Source organism: Natator depressus, chromosome 3 (assembly GCF_965152275.1).
Source record: "Natator depressus isolate rNatDep1 chromosome 3, rNatDep2.hap1, whole genome shotgun sequence".
NCBI lineage: Eukaryota > Metazoa > Chordata > Testudines > Cheloniidae > Natator > Natator depressus.
Window position 1 is genome coordinate 150,570,043 of NC_134236.1, and position 17,692 is coordinate 150,587,734.

A 17,692-nucleotide genomic window follows, 5' to 3' on the forward strand; every position below is an offset into this window, starting at 1 on the left:
AACCCAGTTATACCAACCTAGCCCCCAGTGTAGACAATGCTATGTCAGCAGGAGAGCTTCGCCTGTTGCCATAGCTACCATCTCTCGGCGAGGCGGCTTAGCTAAGCCGAGGGGGGAGCGCTCTCCCGTTTGCACAGAGCGTCTTCATTAAAGCGCTACAGCGATATGGTGTTTTAAGTGTAGGCCTCCTCTTAGTAATGCAGGGAAGAACAACAGCTTTACAATGCAATACAGATTTAGAATCCAGCTGTTTATTTTACCAGTGTCCCTTTCATGCTGGAGAACAATTACAGGACACGCAATTTACTTGGATGGTAAATGGGTGATTCCCATGTGCTCTTGGTTCAGATATTTGTGCTCATTCCCCTTCCTACGGAAGGAGGAATGTAATACTGCTAGGCTAAAACAGCAGAATATGCTCCCTGCCCACCCAGGGGGCTCCGTCCACATCTGCACTGCACCAGAGACTTGGCAATCAGAGGAGACCACAAAGCAGAGATAAGGAGGCTGTTCCAAAGCAGGGTGCTCAGTACTTACCCTCACCATTCACATTTATAATCCCAGCCTTCGAGGGCTCACCCAAACCGCTTCCAAGTGGATGCAGCACAGAGGAGACTTGGTGGGCTGGTGGCCTCACTGGGTTCCCTCCTTAAGATAACATCTGGTTGGAATCAACTTGGACATTCCTAAGTACTAGAGCAGTTTCCTACTTTCTTCTCCCTCTGTGACTTCAAAACAAGCATCAGATAGGACAAGGGCATTTTGCAGCGGGCAATTAGCTGGTAACGAGCTCTCACTATTCCTTTAAACAAAGTTGTGGGCGTTTTAATTGTATATTTAATGCCAATCAGTAGCATGCAAATTAACTGCCTGCTCCCTGCACCCCATGCAGAGCAGACGCGTGTGCCTGGAAAGCAGATCAGCACTCCATCCTCGGGATCCTGGGAATGGGGGTGGAGGGGCAGGGGGCTGAGGCTAAGGAGCCCCTGACAAGGGTTTGGCAAGACACAGTTCAGTGGCTCTCCACCCTCACAATATGCACAGAGCTGAGCAACAGGAAAACTGGAAGCCTGCATACCTTCTTGCGTGCCACTGATATCTGTGGGCGGCCCTGTGTTGACAGTGCGCTTGGGGTTCTGAGTCAAGGCATTCTGACGGGTCCAGTCAAAGTTGTCCATCTTGTCTTGCATGAAGCCACAGATCTTCTCGTCCTCAAAGCGGCAGGTGTTATCTGCGAGCAGAAAAGGGGCTATTCAGTTACTGAGCTTCACCACTCCCCAAACCTGCTGGGTTGGCTTTTTCACTTGGGGGGAGTGCGCAAGTCAGTGTCTGTGACTCTGCACTGTAATGCTGCGTCAGGGCAGAAGGAATCCATGTCACCACAGGGATAGGTGGGCAGGGTACTAACCAGGGAGGAAAGCTTAATCAGCTTAAACACATATAGCTTGGGTAGAGGATGCAACCGTCTACAACAGTGGAATAAGGGTATTAAGACCAAGGAGAAAGGAGAATCAGTAGGTGCTCCACAGGGGAAGAGCTATAGAAGGGTAAAAGGAGCATGTAAGCTAAATATACCAGAAAAGTTTCCTGAAAGCGATATCTGCTAGGTTGTGGAATCATCTCCCAGTAGAAGCCACATCGCCAGGGTATTTGAAACCAGACTGGACCAAACACGAGCAAATGTACCATAGGGAAGAATCTTAAGCCAGGTCTACTCTAGAAGAGGTTTGCAGGCATAGCTATAACAGCAAAGCCCCCTCGTGGAGACACAACTTGTATTGGCAAAGAAGTTCCTTTGCTTGTGAAGTTAAACCACTTCCCCGAATGACATAAAAGCTACATCGGCCAAAGGGCTCTTTTGCTGATATAAGCTGCATCTACACAGGGGATTTTGCCAGCACAGTTGTGTTGATTGGAGAATGATTTTTTCTCGTCACTCTGTTATGGCAGCAAATCTTTGTAGAGCAGATCTGGTGTGAAACAAGCTATACAAGCAAAAGCACTTTTATGCTAATGTAACTGCCTGGACACTTTTGCTGGTACAGAAATGTTTTTTTAAAAAGTCACCCTCCTCCCGCAACTGACAACACTACTCCACAAAAGCTTCTAGCATAGACCTGACGTTACATTGGTTCCCACAGAGTGGACCAAATGGGACCTGACAAGGCTTCGCCACCTTTAACTTTTATGATAAAGGACTAGTCCCAGGTCAAGGAGATCAAGGCCCAACCACTGACGTTGGATGCCTGCACTGGGATTCTGTTGAAGCCAATGGGAGCTGTATGTAGGAAAGAAATAGAGCAGAAATAGAACAGGGTCCAGTGATGGCAGGTGAAATGATTAGAGGCTGGAGAGAGAGATCCATAAGTCAGGAAATTGGATAAGACTGCAACTGCTCAGTTTAGAGAGGAAGCAAATTGGAGGGAACACAAGTGAGGTATAAAAACTAGTGAATGGTGCAGCAAAGGTAAATCAGGATTGTGACCCTGACAGACCAGGTGCCAGCTCATGCCAAGGTCATGTTTCCACTGAACACTGACAAATACATTGCTAGAATCAGTCTGCCTCACTTGTGTCTTAGTATTGTTAAAATAGGTATTAGAATTAGAAGGATGTGTTTAGTGTTTCAACATGATCTCACTTATAACATCAGTATCCCATATTGCAAGGTAATATTTGAGCATTTGCATTGTAAGCCTCTGTAACTGTGTAAATACCAGACAGGACAGAGACATAAACTAGTGTGAAACACAAAGCATCCAACAGAAGCTGTTATGTCCTGACTGTCAAGGAAGGCCCATCAACACCAGAAGGACTAGAGTGGAACATTAAAGAGGACAAAAGATGTTGTTGTTTACTCTCCCCTGCCCACCCCACAAAGATGAGTCATGTAAGTGAATTCCTCTCATGAGCTGAGTTTGCAGCTCAAAGCAGATAGGGGTGGGGGAAAGGGAATAAAACCCCCTAACAAGGAGGAATGATGTCTCTGCTGCTTCGACTTGGGGGGTGGGGGAGAAGGTTTCTAGGCATAAGCAAGGGATCCCCAGCTGCTTAGCTTCGGTTAGACCTAAAGGACATATAGAACTTGCTTATTATAGAAGCTTCTATTACCTTTTGAATTTTAAGATTGTAACTCATTTGTGTACGTATGTTCACCTGCTTTAATCTTGTAAATAACTCATTTCCTTTCCCTAGTTAATAAATCTTTAGATAGTTTAGTATAGGATTGGCTACAAACATTGTCTCTGGTATGCGAGCTGAAGTGCAACTGACCTGGAGTAAGTGACTGATTCTTTGGGACTGTGAGTAACCTGAATATTCCTGTGATTCATGGTGTATCTATCACAAAGGCAGGCTTACCTGGAGTACTGAAGGGGACTGTTTGGGACTCCATGTTAAGTTATAGTGCCTGAGGTGTTTACACTTGATAATTGGCTGGTGAAATCGAAGTATAGCACTCACAGCCAATGGGGGGTTTGTGTCCTGGTTCTTGACAGTCTGCCCTGAGCTACTGCAGGAGAGCTCCACCAGGAGCTCCTCTCTACAAGGGGCACCCAATGAAATTGGGAAGCAACACGTTTAAAAGGAGAAAATGACAGGGGCTAGCAATCCTCCTGCTTTGGGACACAAGCTGAGCACTAAGCACCAGCAACACATTTCCCCTATGGGTATGTAAATGAGAGTTGTGCTCTGACATCAGTTCCTATGTTTCCAAATTCCTGTATCCCCAGCAAGTGTGATTCCAGATGTGGCTTGCTTCAGGAACTGGCTGGGAGAGAGCCCGGGGTCGTGTGGATTTCAGTGGCTCAGTCAGTGTCTCTGGAGACCTCATCTGGAGTATAGAACTTGGGGCTCTAAACTGTTGTCCCCTCTTTCTACTGTATGCCTGTCTCTCCTTGATGGCACATCACTATGGGGACTGGATAGCACCGACCTTGTTAGACTTGGGAGGGTTAAAAGGAAGAAAAATTGACCTCTTCTGAGATCCACTGGGATCCACACATGGTCCTTACTACCACCTGAGCCATATGCTCTGTCCATGAGGGACTCAACCACAGTGGTTCACTGACCAGGGCAGCTGGGTTTTGCTGCTGAATGCAGGCCCCTGGAGCTCAGCAGGAAACTGCCAAATGCAGTCATAGGGAGCTCGGCTGCCCATTTAACTTCTGATTAACCCTGGCTAAGTGTTCTCCGTTCAGTCCATTCATTTCTAATTAGCATCCTAATCCAAATTAGCTATTGCTTTGTAGTGCTGAGCGCAGGGGGCTGCTCTGCAGCTGAAGCTGGAAGAGGAGGAGGGAGAAGTGGGGACTGGACCTGGCAAGAGCCTGGGAGATTGGAGGCATGGGGATCACTGTCATATGTTCTCCATGGCTGGTTTATCTCCAGCGCCAAAAGGCAGGGGAAGAAGCGAGACAGCCACTGCTTCGTGTCCTTTCCAGGGGGTTATGTGAATAAGATGGCTGAGATCCAGACCTGCTGTGCTGCTGGATGCGCTGAGACCTTCAGATCATGACAGGGGAGGCTGGTACCCACCAGTATCCAATGTGCTTAGGTTGTACCAACATGCCTGGCTTCACCTCCAGCAGGCCCAGCTCCCAAACCAGCACAATCAGTCCTGCCAGAGTGAACTACTTGCCATGGTTTAGCCCCTGGCTAATCCCAACTACAGTTCACGGGTTGCTGGTTGTGGTTCGCTGAATGCAAGGTGTGCTCATTTGTGTGTCATTACCCAAAACATACTTCCCCACTCAGAATGACTAAGCAGGCAGGCTGGTGTGTGACACAGTGAAAACATGGAAACGAACAGCATCTGCATTGTGGGGGACACCCTTAAGGGCTTGGGGGTGCTGGTGAGGACTCAGCTCCATGTCCACCTGTGCCTTGTGGCTGTCTGGGCACAGAGTTCGCTTTACAACGGCATTGCCTTACATGGTGGCATCCACTGAAGTTACATCTTTGTAAATGACTGTGTCAAGGAACAGCTCCATGGAGAAGCACATTGGCAGGGGCAGGGCATGCTAGGAGATCGGGAAGCCCGTCCTAGGAATGGGCAGAGCAATTCCGTCTCTGGGGTGACAGGCTGCACTTTTCACCAGCACAAAATTCACTGAACTTGAACATGGGGACCCCCCCCCCAAAACCCCTCAAGATGGCAGAGGGGTGGGAGGAGAGAGCAGAAAGGCAGATACTGCACTGTGACTTGTCAGGGCCCAGGGAACACTCAAGACCAGGTGCGGCTAGTACAGATGTATGTGGAGTCACCTTTCTGGGTGGCTCTTAGAGCTAGCTGGGCCTCTGACGGTGAACAACAGGGAGTGCCCAGGAGCCTGTGAGACCAGGGTCGATGGTGAGGAGGGACAGAATTGCTGTGAAAACAGCCATGTGAATGGAGTCCCTGTGAGATGAAGCCCCTCACAGAATGGGACAGAAAACTTGAGCAGTTAACATCAGAAACTACTATTACTGTTCCACGGGGACCACCTGCCACAGCCCAAGACATGGATTCCTGGGCATGAAACAGAACTATGGCCTGTAACTCCTTTAATATTAAAATACCCCCAGGCTGGAATCCCTTCCCCTTCACTGAAATGTAGCCAGTTCTCAGGTTGAAGGAAGCACCTCTCACACCGGGGCAGGGCAGGAAGTGAAGAACCATCCCATAGCCAATAGATACCAGAACCTGACAATGCTTGTGAGGCATGCATACGCAGGCTGCTGAGAATCTGTGGTGGGGACCTTAATATGCGTAATACTTTGCCAGTCTCTAGCACGTCTCACCTGAGGCTCAAAGCATTTTTCAATTATTAACGAACTAGGCCTTTCAGTCCCTCTCTGAGGTAGGGAAATATAATGATCTCCATGTTATGAATGGAGAAACCAAGGCGCAAAAATAGGATGGGACTCATCCAAGGTTACAGACAGTCAGAGGCAGAGCTGAAAATAGGACCCAGGAGTCCTGACTCCTAGTCCTGTGCTTTAAAATAGAAGACCATGCTTCCACTCCATCCAAGCCAAACAGCAAAACCGAGGAACCTCTGAAGAGGTCAACATTTCTCTGGGCTCTGAGACAGTTCTCTGAAAACATCTGCTCCATGGGCAGCAAGAGTCAAAAAAGCTAATGGAATGTTAGGAACCATTAGGAAAGGGACAGATAATAAGACAGAAAATACCATAATGCCACAAAATAAATCCACATCTTCAATACAGTGTGCAGTTCTGGTCACCCCGTCTCAAAAAGGATATAGTAGAAGTGGTTTGATGGCTAAGACATGGAACTGTCTGGAGCTGGGTTCTATCCCCACTCTACCACTGACTTCCTGTGTGACTATAGACAAGTCACTTCCCCTCGGTGTGTCAGTTTCCCCAGCTGTACAGTGAGGACAGTGATGCTTAATCGCCTTTTGTAAAGTGCTTTGGGACGCCAGGATGAAGAGCACTATATAAGAGTGTTCAGTATTATTAGACCCATAATGCATTCCACTTAAGGATCTCAAAGTGCTTTATAAACATTCATTCAGTGAGCTTCAGAACACCCCGGAGAGATACGTAACCATTATCTCCATATTACAGGTGGGGAAATTAAGACCGAGCACGATGTACAGCCTGATTTGCACTCATTGCACAAAGAGCCAATGACAGAGCAGGGAATAGAAACAGGAGTCTCCAACTTCAGTCTAGTGCTCGAGCCACTAGGCACACATACTCCTTTCCCAGGGCTGGGCACAGAACTCGAGAAACCTGAATCTCAGACCCATGCTCTAACCACTCAACTCATTTCTTACTCCCGCACATTCACAGTATGGGAGGAGGTTCAACTTTCTCCAGAGCATCTGCCATTGGCCATTGTCAGAGGCAGGGCTAGAAGCACTAGGTGTAAACAATGGCCTGGATGACTCAATCTCCTTAGGTCTATTCAGGCACGGTAAATCCTATGGGCTAATCACCCTCTATTGCGTGCAATAGACGACAGATCGCATTAGCACAAAGTGCATTGAGACTGGAACACTGCTCCTGCTCAGGAAGGGGATGACCTGTGGCAGAGAAAACAATAGTCTCTTATATTTCACTAGGAATAATTTCCAAGGATGTCAGAATGCTGGACTGGACATACGAGGAAATCATTTCACCAACCACTTCTGGAGTGGAACATGGCAGCTGTTTGACTGCACACACAAGCTCTGCACAAGAGTAAGAAGAGTTTAGACTAGGAAGTGAAGATTGTAACCAACTGAACCAGCAGGAGGAGTTCTGGGAGAAAGAACAGACTCACCCGAGCTAGAATTTGGCCCTGGGTTAACACTCTTAGTCTTACAGTAAGTGCCAAGAGATCTTTACTGACCACAGGGAGTTAGGGATCCAGTAAAACAACAGAAGGTATCACTTAACTTCTTAGAGTTGGATGTATTTTTATTGGTTATGGTCACTCCTGTCTCTAACCTCAAAGTGCATGAAACTTAAGTATCCCATCCCCTCCCTTTGAATCGCTGATGCTGTATAACCCCAGCACCTGTAACCATGCCACATGCATGCATGGCCCAACATCATTAACATCTTATTAGGCCAGAAGAGAACATGCATGAAGAAATAATTATATTAAGTGACACTCCAAGTCTGTACATTAATCACCATTATGTGCGCCCTAGATCAGGCTGCTGTGGGCATTAATCATCTCATCTTTGCCTTTTGCTCCAGACAGCTGGGCATTCGGGAGGGAATTCAAAGTGGAAGGAAGGAGAATTAAGGGCAAAGAGGCACACTCTGCTGATCTGTGGAGCCAGCAGCTCCAAAGGGTGGGGTACCATTCTGGGTTATCATCTTTGCAGCATGGACACAAAGCTAGCAGCCTTCGTGACCATATTTCGCTGGTCAGCAGGTCTGAAGAGAAGGGGCGTTGTTATAAAGTGGGGATGGCCAAAGCAACGACAATGCAGTTGTTCTCACATCTTTCATGCGGTGGGCAGGACCCAAAAGGAGCAGCACATAGCTCCCAGCATTCAGTGCAGCTTGCCTCAAGATGGAGCACACCAGTGGGACCTGCGACTGTTCTCCTGTATTGAAATATAAGGGGGGCTGTAACCGTACCCATTTGCATCAGGTCTGTTTTAGTCTTGTGGCCCTTGTCAAGCAGCCAAAATGGCAGATTTTGGAGGCCCCACTTCTCAAGTGCCCAAGGACATGGTCACTCTTGAGATAGAGGTCCCCACAGGATTTCCCGAGAGTTGTGTATACATGAAAAGAAGTGGCAGAAGGAAAGATTTCCCCCATTCACTGAGATGGGATCTCTCTCCAGGCCAGGTGCAGAAGGGAACATGTTCTGGATGCACAGAATACAGGACCCTGGCAATTTGTTTAATGTTTCCCAGTGCGTCTTCACCAGAGACGGCAAAGAGCTGGGAGAAGGGGCAAAGTTGCAGCCCTCACTCAAGAGATGTGGGAATTGGAGGCACATGAGACACTTGAGGTGCCACGCTGCAGCGTGTGGGAAGGGACATGCTAGTAGGAGGGAAGTTCCAGAATCATACGAATTACAGACAGAAAAGCCTATGACTAGATAGGAAGCTATTGCCCCTAGCTAGGGCAGAACCCTTTCCTACAGAAAACTCCCTAGCGCAGGGGCTCAAAAACCTCTTCAGAGTGTGGACCACACCTTGTTTCATTCATTTCATTTCATTCAATTTGGCAGCTAGAAACAAGGAGGAGGCGCCACCACTACGGGACCAGCCTGCTCTCTGTGGACCACCAGTCAGTGCTCTGTCAACCTGGGAACTTCTCCCCAGTTTACCTTGCCAAGTTCCCTGTGATTCAGCCAGTGGGGCATCCCCTCCTCCACCCGGAGGAGATGATTCCACCATTAGTTCTAACTTTCTGGGACCACCCTAAACAATCCTCTCTCAAGAACTCTGGGCACCGTCCTATTCCTGTTAAACATCCAGGGCCCGATTATCCAGAGATGCTGAGGACTCTCAGCTCAAAGTCAACGGGAACTATGGGTGCTCAGTACCTAAGAAAAATCAGGCCCTGCAGCCAGCTCTTAAAGCTTTGGGCTGGAAGTGTATCCCCCAGAGGGCATAACTGGAAGAGCAATTGCTGGGCAAAAGAACAATGCTAGGAAAGGAGAATAAGGAACAGGGGTGTGGGTGTTTGCAGGGGAAGAAGATCCATGCTGGAAAACATTCTCCAACATCCCGCAGGGGTATCAGGCAGCTCCCTTCCCAGTTCAGACCAGACGGGTTATTCCGAAAAAGCCAGACATTGTTGGGACAATGCCGAGTTGCTGATGCCCCTCTTGATAGGAGCATGTGCCGTATTTCTCCTGTCGACATGAAGGGTTACAACAAAGAGCACTTGTTGGTGGACGAAATTTTCAGTGCTTGTAAATTTCATGCTGTTTTAGGGGAACGGAACTGGCAAAGCCACCTGTGCCACACAGCACCCCAGGCATGGCTGCAACCTCCCCATTCTTTCTGGCAAGTCTGGTAGTTGCCCATGGCTGCCCCAGCAGGTATTGCTCAGTATAGTCAAAAATAAAACTGGAGGCCTCGTTGCTTACCTGCCGGGTTGGGATAGTTAATCGCTGGGAAAGGAAACAGAAAACAAGAGGGTTTAGAACAGCATGTGTTTCCCCAAGGGGAAAAAAAAAAATCAAAACTGAGAAATGTGACTAATGCCCAAAGCACCCACAGCCCCTAAGCTGCAAATGAGAGAATCCCTGTGTTTGGGACACACCAAGGTCCTGAGTTTGTGGGTTCACAGTTCTATTTTCAAAATGCAGACAGAACCCCAGACGCAAAACTTTTGTTCAGCGTAACATTGCTTAACACCCGGTGGAAAACTGAGGTTGCTCTTAGAATAGGGTCTGCCACCCTGCAGGAAATCAATAGGGCCTAGGTGCTGGTGTGCAACTAAAGGGGACTGGAATCCCTAGGGAAACTAAGGCACAATAGTACCCCATGGAAATGGAAAGTTGTGCAAAATCACATGGAACTGAAATAGGTGGGTTTTGCATGCTGAACTGATGGGGCCCAAACTCCTGAGTGAAACTGAGAGGGCAACTATCTGACAGCATATCAAAGCAGCTTGGTGTCCTGCAGGAATGTGGTGTGGGAGCGGAGTGTATGTCCAGTGATCTGCAGGATCAGGGAGAGGGCCCTGCGCTCCACAGGAGTTAGAACACAGCTACAACACATTGGCTTAGCTACGAAAAGAGTTGTGGAACAAACTGCTCCAAGGCCCCCCAGATCCTCTCTCCTTTGTGGTCAGTCCGGCTACAACACAATGCCCATGGCTTCTGCCCTAACATGAACGGAGGAGCCTAATATCATCCACCAGCAAAGGGGCCATGTAGCCTGACTGGGAACAGGCTGGAAGTCAAAGAACATAACATTATGTAAAATGAATTCGGCCCCCTACCCCAAAGTCTTTGCATGGGGTCCCATGGTGAGGAAGGCTGCAGAGCCACGGTCAAAGGGCAGCGATGGCACTGCGTCACCACAACATTGCATCACCCTGAGACTCCCTCCCGTAATCATAACCCAACGCTGAAAGGGACCCTGACCCTGCTCTGTTGGGTGGGATGTAGGGGGAAGATACCTACGTTCCATGTATCGGATGATGCGGGCAGCCATATCACCAGCCCCAAAGTCGGTGATGGGCGTCAGGCGAACCTCATAGCTTTGGGGAACCTTCAGGTTGCGCAGGATGTGCTCCAGCAGCAGGCCTTTCTCCATCTTCTTCACAGGAATTAATGTTTGGACAGTGTTCCTCTGATTCAGCTACAAGGAAAAAAATTAGAACTCATGGAATCAATGTTAGTGTCCTGCCAATGAGAGTCTGAAAGGCTCTGTGGGCCATCCAGCCCAAGCCTCCGTTCCCTCACAGTCAAGGCCCTGTGTAATCTACGGCCATAAAATTGGCTGTAGAAATCACTTCTTGCCACCGAACTGTGCTCCAGAATCTCAGCTTTCATTTAAAAGAAAAGAAACTTCTAGCCCTTACAGGTGGGAAGATAACCTCAAAAATGCGACAGAAAACCTGAAACACTGGTTCCGAGGAGAATTGCCCCATTTTTCTCAGTCAGGGCCCATGGACTCCATAACTCCATGCGCATGGAATATGGCCTTTCCACAACGTAGCACAGAACTCAGCATTTCTGCTGCGCATTCTATTAAATTGCTGCAACCAGGCGCACCGGGCATCAGTTCCCGCAAGCATATCTACTGGACAAGCAGTACAGGTCAGCTGTTCAAGCCCCACACCCTGGGTTTGAAATAAGAGTTTACAACTTCTTCCTCCTTTATGGAGGGGAAAAGGGAGAGACATGTAGGAAACTGAAAAAGGAGAAAGCACCTGGACCAGATGAAGTCTGAATGTGCTGAAGTCACTGGGAAGGGACGGCATCAAGGATTTTACAAGTCCGTTCCATGATATTCTTAAGAAAAAGAAAATGCTGAATGAATGATGTAAAACCTTTGTGGTGCTCATGTTTAAAAAGAAAGGAGATATTACACTGTGTATTAATTATCGCCCACTTAAGTGGACGTCACCTGCTATGAAGGTGTGGGAGACGATTACTGAAAAGTATCCATGAGGAAGAGTTGAAATTTGGAAGGGTCAGCACTGCTTTATGATGGAAAGGAGCATAGTTGATGCCATATTTGCTTTATGGATTGCCATGGAGAAGGTCAGAGAAAAGAGACGGCAACTGGGCCTGGTCTGTGTGGACTTGGAGAAGGGGTATGGTCATACTCTAAAAGAATTAGTTTGTGATGGAGAGGTGTACTGGAAGGATATGTCCATCTTATCCAGGATACGTATGATGGAGCGAGTACTGTAGTCAAAAACCAAATGGGGCGACGGGAGAGAATTTCCAGTAAATGTTGGACTGCACCAGGGTCTGCGCTGAGTCCGTTTTTGTTTGCAGCTCTCCTGGCTGTGATAAGTGAGAATCCCGGAAGGGAACTGCCTTGAAAAATGCGATTCGCTGATAACTTAGTGATATGTGCAGAAGATTATGAGACCCTGCAAACCAACACTTAACAGTGACAATACAGTTTTCAGTAGGCAGGACTTAGTGTGAGCATTGGTAAGGCTGAGGAAGGAGGACCTACCATAAAGGATAGCACAGGCAGAGAGCTTAGAAGAGTGGAAGAACTGAAATAGCTAGGATCAATGGTTGTGGACAATGGTGTTCTCCTGAGTGATGCCTGGCATCGTACCAAAGCTGCTGGGTGCAAAATGCAGGAGCTGACCCCAGTTCTCAGTGATACAAAGATACCAGTAAAGTTAAAAGGCAGAGAGTACAAAACTGTAATTCGACCCATTCGAATACATGGAACAGAGACCTGGCCAGCCACAAGACATGAAATCAGTGTGCTCTCAACCATGGAAATGAAGATGTTGAGATGGTCAAATAGTTGGATGCTCTGTGATAAGAAATGAAATAAGGTTGGGAGGGGTCTAATCCAGGTTGGCCCAACTGAAGATAAGTTGGGTGAGGCTAGGCTGCATTGGTATGGACATGTCCAGCAGAGACCTGAGAGTCATATTGGTAGGATGGTTCCTGCAATGATCATGGATGGGAGACTAAATCAGGCTGCCTAGATAACATCATGATGCCTGAAGGCAGCCCAGAGTGCTGGGACCTGTGGAGAAATGAGCAACAAAATCCATTGTCAAAAATGCCTGTTGCTGAAAACGATCCCTGGTGAATGATCTATCATATGAGTGTTTTAAATGATGACGCATAACGGTGTGTGTTTGGGTGTCAGAGGGGTGGGAATGGAGTGTATGTCATGGAAATACATTAAATTCACTAACGTTGCTGAGCAATGTAGGGATTCTTGATGCAGAATTTAGGGGGGCCCTTGGTCACAAAATTTGGTCCCATTGTGCTGCAGAGAACATGGGGCCCTGCTTATAGTCTCTTCAACACTGCCTTGCCCACTCCGGTGTTCAATGTCCCAAGCAACGGGGCTTCCTCCACTTCCTTTGATTGACTATCCCACAACCTGATATTCAGCCTACCTGTTCAGTTTTAATTTTGAATTGATTGGACTGGAATAGCAGAGGGGTGGAGGTGGGTAGGGTAGGCTGGGGCCGAAATATATGGGCAAAGTTGTGTGTGCCGCACCCAGACTTGGAAGGTCAGGGGAGAGAATGGGGAGCCATAGGTCAGGATTGAGAGGCAGGACAAGATTAACACGTAGGCAAACGAGGCACATGCTTAAGGCCCCGATTTTTTTTAAAAACCGATGTGGGTTTGCCCCTGACCTGAAAGAACTTCATATACTTGAGTTAATGGTATAGCGAGCTGGAACACAGTGTCACGCCACCACTCAAATTTGGCCCGGACATTCCTCCACCATGACAAGGGGTTAACCAGGCCAAAGCTGAGCGGCATTGTGACCCCGTGCTTCAGGCTGCAACGCCGCTCACTCGAGTAAGTGAAGTTCTTTCAGCGTGTGCACAAATCGGCCCCAGTGGCTGGGCTGGCAGAGGAAGTCCTAACACCCAGCTGAGCCACACTGTGCCATGCCCAACAGAGCCAAGGGCACTGAGTAAACAAACTGCTCTTTCTCCAACATGGTAGGGGCCCAGAAGTGAATGTTTGCCTAGGCCTCAGGAATGGGTTACTCTGGCTTTGGTGAGGGGCCGCAGCAGAGCTGTGTGTCTGGGATCCAGCACTGGGGGCTGCTGGTGAGGATTGCAGTGCAGTAGCACAGCTGTTGGGAGAGAAGGCCTACACACTCTCTTCTCTATCAGGTTCCAGCCCCTCACCGACAGACACTGAATGCACTCATAGAATTCAAAACAGTGGCTACCACCACAGTGTCCTTATGCCAGAGCCCGGTGCACTCCTGGGGTAGCTAAGACCTAGTTCCTTCACCCCAGGTTGTTTGGCCACAGCTCCCAAATGAACATTTGGAAGACTGGTCATTGCATAATCCTGCTCAGCTGCTGGAATTGTTGCAGGTACAAGCCCCATTTCGATTCCCTCGTGTGTAAGGCTCCTCTTGTGTAAGAGGCAGGACCGGGGTAGCCTCTCTTGGAATAGAGCGTGACCTGGATGCTGTCAGGATCCATTTTGCATTAGTAGTGGCGCATCTGCACACGAGCACACTGGGGGCTGATCTAGCTGGCATCCCTACAGCTCAGCCCGCCCAGCTGTCAGCACCTCTCCCGCGTGCTCTGCCAGGCTGGAGAGTACCCAGCTCCCAGTGGCAGTGACCCCACATGCACTGGCTAGTGCCACACCAGCAATTCCATGGAAGCAATGGCAGCTCATGAGCCAGAGGCAGGGGGATGTATGATGCCAAAATGGAAAGATAAATACAGTCATGAGCTGGGGCTCTTTGATAAGGGGAGCCTGATCCAAAGGCTAGGGCCAGCTCCTCCTTTAAGGCTGTTGTGTTCACCTGCCTCAGTCCCTGGGCAGACACAGCCAGCCAGGAGACGGTGGTCAGGAGCCAGGGATCATTTCCCTGTTCTAGCCATTCCCTTTAGTAGAGAAACAAATAGAAAGGTAGGACTAGAGAGAAGCCAAAAGACATGAAAATACCAGGGCACTTTGGCTGGTCAGGGGGTGGGGGTGGGGTGGTCCGGTCCGAACTGCATGGCTCTCTACTGGGTTGGGCATTGACTTGCAGTAGAGCCCACCCCCTACTAAATCACCAGCACTACTTCCTGCAGCACCCAGGCTGTCCTTCAAGGGTTCCTATCCAAGGGCAGAACTGGTCCGGCCTTACTCAGTTTGTGAGGCCTGGTACGATCAAAGCACAGTGGATGTCAGCCAGTGACATCTGGGGTGTTTGGAGATCTTAGCTTTTCCCTAGACATGAGAGGGAGGGGAGGAAAACAGCACACAGGGGCCCGCTTGCTTTACTCAGTTGTTTGAAATGCACTTAAAAATACTTTGTTTCCCCACACTGCCCCACCAACATTCCCTTGCCCTGGAGGGGCCCTTGCCAGGGGTGCTGGAACAATTTGTATAGTGGGGGTGCTGAGAGCCATTGAACCAAAGTGTAAACCCTGTATAGGATGGAAACTGCTTCAAGCCAGGGGTTGCAGCAGCCCCCTCAGCATCCATAGTTCCAGCTCCTATGGCCCTCGCTAGGCGTGAGAGGGAAACTCACTCTCCATGGCCCATTCAGACTTTGGTTCCTCTGCTGAGACTGTCCACAGTGGGGCCAACAAGTGCCATTGTGTGGCGGCAGTTCTCAGGCTGTGGACCCCTGTTCCTTGGGAACTGGGCTGACCCAGCAGCAGGGTCCTATAGTCTTTTAATAGAATACCCTGGGAGACATCTACAGAATGCTTCAAAATTCCTACAGCCAGGAGGTCACAGGCAGTTCTGTCGGCATTTAGAGCAACTGATATAGAGCCCTGGTCATTTCATCAACATTATCAGTTTCACAGGCATCAACCAGCACATTTCACACAGGTGACATAAGTGTTACAAGGGTAGATCAAAGAGAGCAGCCCAGAGCTGCTGCAGCTTGCTAGGATTGTCCGGAGGTGCTCTGGGTGGAGGCAGGTGCCACTATCTTCCCTGCCAATGATCCTGAGTTTTCAAACACCCACCCTGGCAAGAGACATCCCCCTCTATGTCCTGGGGTGACTGGCAGGAATGGGCAGAGCAATTACTCAGCAGCTCTCCTTTCAGCCTCCTGCTGGCCCTCATGCAGCCGGGGATCAGTGGAGCCCACTTCTGCCAGGGATCGCCTCCTACCTCCTGCAGCCCCAGAACTCACTAAGCACCCGCTCTGCAGTCCCCACGGCCTGGGATCTTTGCAGAATTGACCTGGCACAGTTTTTGGAAATACGGGTGTCTATGCGTCAGTGGCAGCACAAACCCAAACTTGCTACGAAGGAGGGGAGGGGCCATGGCCACTGGTAAAAGGCACCGTCCAAAGTGCAAAACTGCAGCATGAGCGAGACCAAGGGCTGGTTCCAGGCAGCCTCAGCCACCCATTTGCTCTGTAAGCCTGGAGCAGGTGCTTGGTAATGATGACCAGCTCAGGCCCAGCGGACAACAATAGCAGGGCGGAGGCCGGATCCAGCTCTCCGGAGTGCTTCCACCCAGGACTGACAGCAGCAGTTCTGTGCAGAGCAGGTTGCAGCTGCGCACAGCAATCTGGGAGTAGTTTCTGTTATTCTTGCATTGGAATGCCATGCTGCCAGCTCCATTCTCCCCTAAATCTGTACTCCACTGCATGCTGCTCTGTCTCGCTCTCTCCCTTCCACTCTCTTTTCTCCTCCTGCTCATGCTGCCCCAGTGCTGTGAGCTAATATCACTCTGTGCCGTTAACAACGCACGCGCACCAGCATTGAGGCTGGCCCCCTTATTAGAAATTCCCAAGCCGCGGCGGAGAGGAGCACATAAGACTCAGCAACGAGCTCATTCATCACAGGGCACGGGAAGCTGCCAGGGGAGCCAGAGCAATGCACAGTCTCATCTCTGCCTTCACCTCCTTCCATTTACAATAAGGAGAGGGAGGAAAAAACATACCATTCCCATCAGCCTCCAAGTGCCTGCTGCAGACATTATGCAGGCTGATGTGGGGGGAGGGGAGAGCACATGTGGAGAATGGTGCACCAAAGTGCTTGGGAAGGGTGAAGTCACCCATACAATCAACATGTGTGTACTCACAAACAGGTGCACACACTTGCACACATTCCTGCATTCATATACACGTGGACAGATACACAGTCATGAATATCCCACAAGCATATAAATGCCCTGTGATGCTGGCTCATGCCAAGGTCCCCCTGTCTCCACTGAACACGGACAAATACATTGCTGGAAGCAGTCCAGCTCACCTGTGTCTTAGTATTGTTAAAAGAGATATGAGAAGGAGAAGAATGTGTTTAGTCTTTATACTTTACTGAATGCTTGCGAGTTGATGCATGAATTAATCTTACTTCTAACGTCTCCATCTCATATTGTAAGGTAATATTTGAGCAGTTGTGTTGTGAGGTGCTGTGACTGTGTAAATCACCAGACAAGAGTGTGACACCAACAACAGGAAGTGTTAGACATTTCCTGTTGGGCAGGATATATCAACACCAGACAGATGATTGTGGGACGTGAAAGAGGACAAAAGATGTTGGTTGTTCTGCCCTCCCCGCTTTGAAGACAAGTCATGCAAGAGGATTCCTCCCATCAGCTGAATTCACAGCTCAGAGCACAAGGGAGGAGGGAATAAAAACCCTTAACAAGAAGGAACTGTATCTCTGTGCTGATTGAATTTGGGGGGTGGCAGGGGAGTGCAAGGTTTACTGTGCATAAACAAGAGATCCTCAGTGCTAACTCAGGCGAAGCACTAAGGGATATATAGAACTGGCTTATTACAGAAGCTTCTATTACTTTTTGAAACTTAAGACTCTGTGTGTGTGTGTGTGTGTGTGTGTGTGTGCGCGCGCGCTTTCACCTTATACATAACTCTCTGGTTTCTTTTCCTACTTGGCACTCATGCTCTTGAGCCATTGCAGGAAGCTTTACATACCCAAACCCCACAAACTGACAGCTGCCTGCACAAGAGCATCCAGGACTGTGTCTCCTAGTTCTAATCCTTCACCATCACACACTGCCAGCAGGTCCTCCAGGCTTGTCCCCTGCTAAAGAACCAGTCCTGTCCCTTGACTTAGTACCTTTGGCATTTACAAGGTGCAGATTCCAGCATGGCCATTG

At 49.0% G+C, this 17,692-nt stretch overlaps 1 protein-coding gene across 5 annotated transcripts in view; it reads right to left on the reverse strand.

The window, feature by feature from the left end:
* MDGA1 (MAM domain containing glycosylphosphatidylinositol anchor 1) overlaps positions 1-17,692 on the reverse strand; it is a 196,767-nt gene that overhangs the window by 28,737 nt on the left and 150,338 nt on the right. For 4 of the 5 annotated variants that reach the window (XM_074949100.1, XM_074949102.1, XM_074949099.1 and 1 more), the window contains 3 exons: positions 10,598-10,775; positions 9,554-9,577; positions 1,079-1,231 (listed from right to left, as the gene is read on the reverse strand). In XM_074949100.1, coding sequence (XP_074805201.1) covers positions 1,079-1,231; positions 9,554-9,577; positions 10,598-10,775 — 355 coding nt within the window. The remainder of the gene's footprint in view (positions 1-1,078; positions 1,232-9,553; positions 9,578-10,597; positions 10,776-17,692) is intronic. The other variant, XM_074949101.1, reaches the window with a different exon arrangement.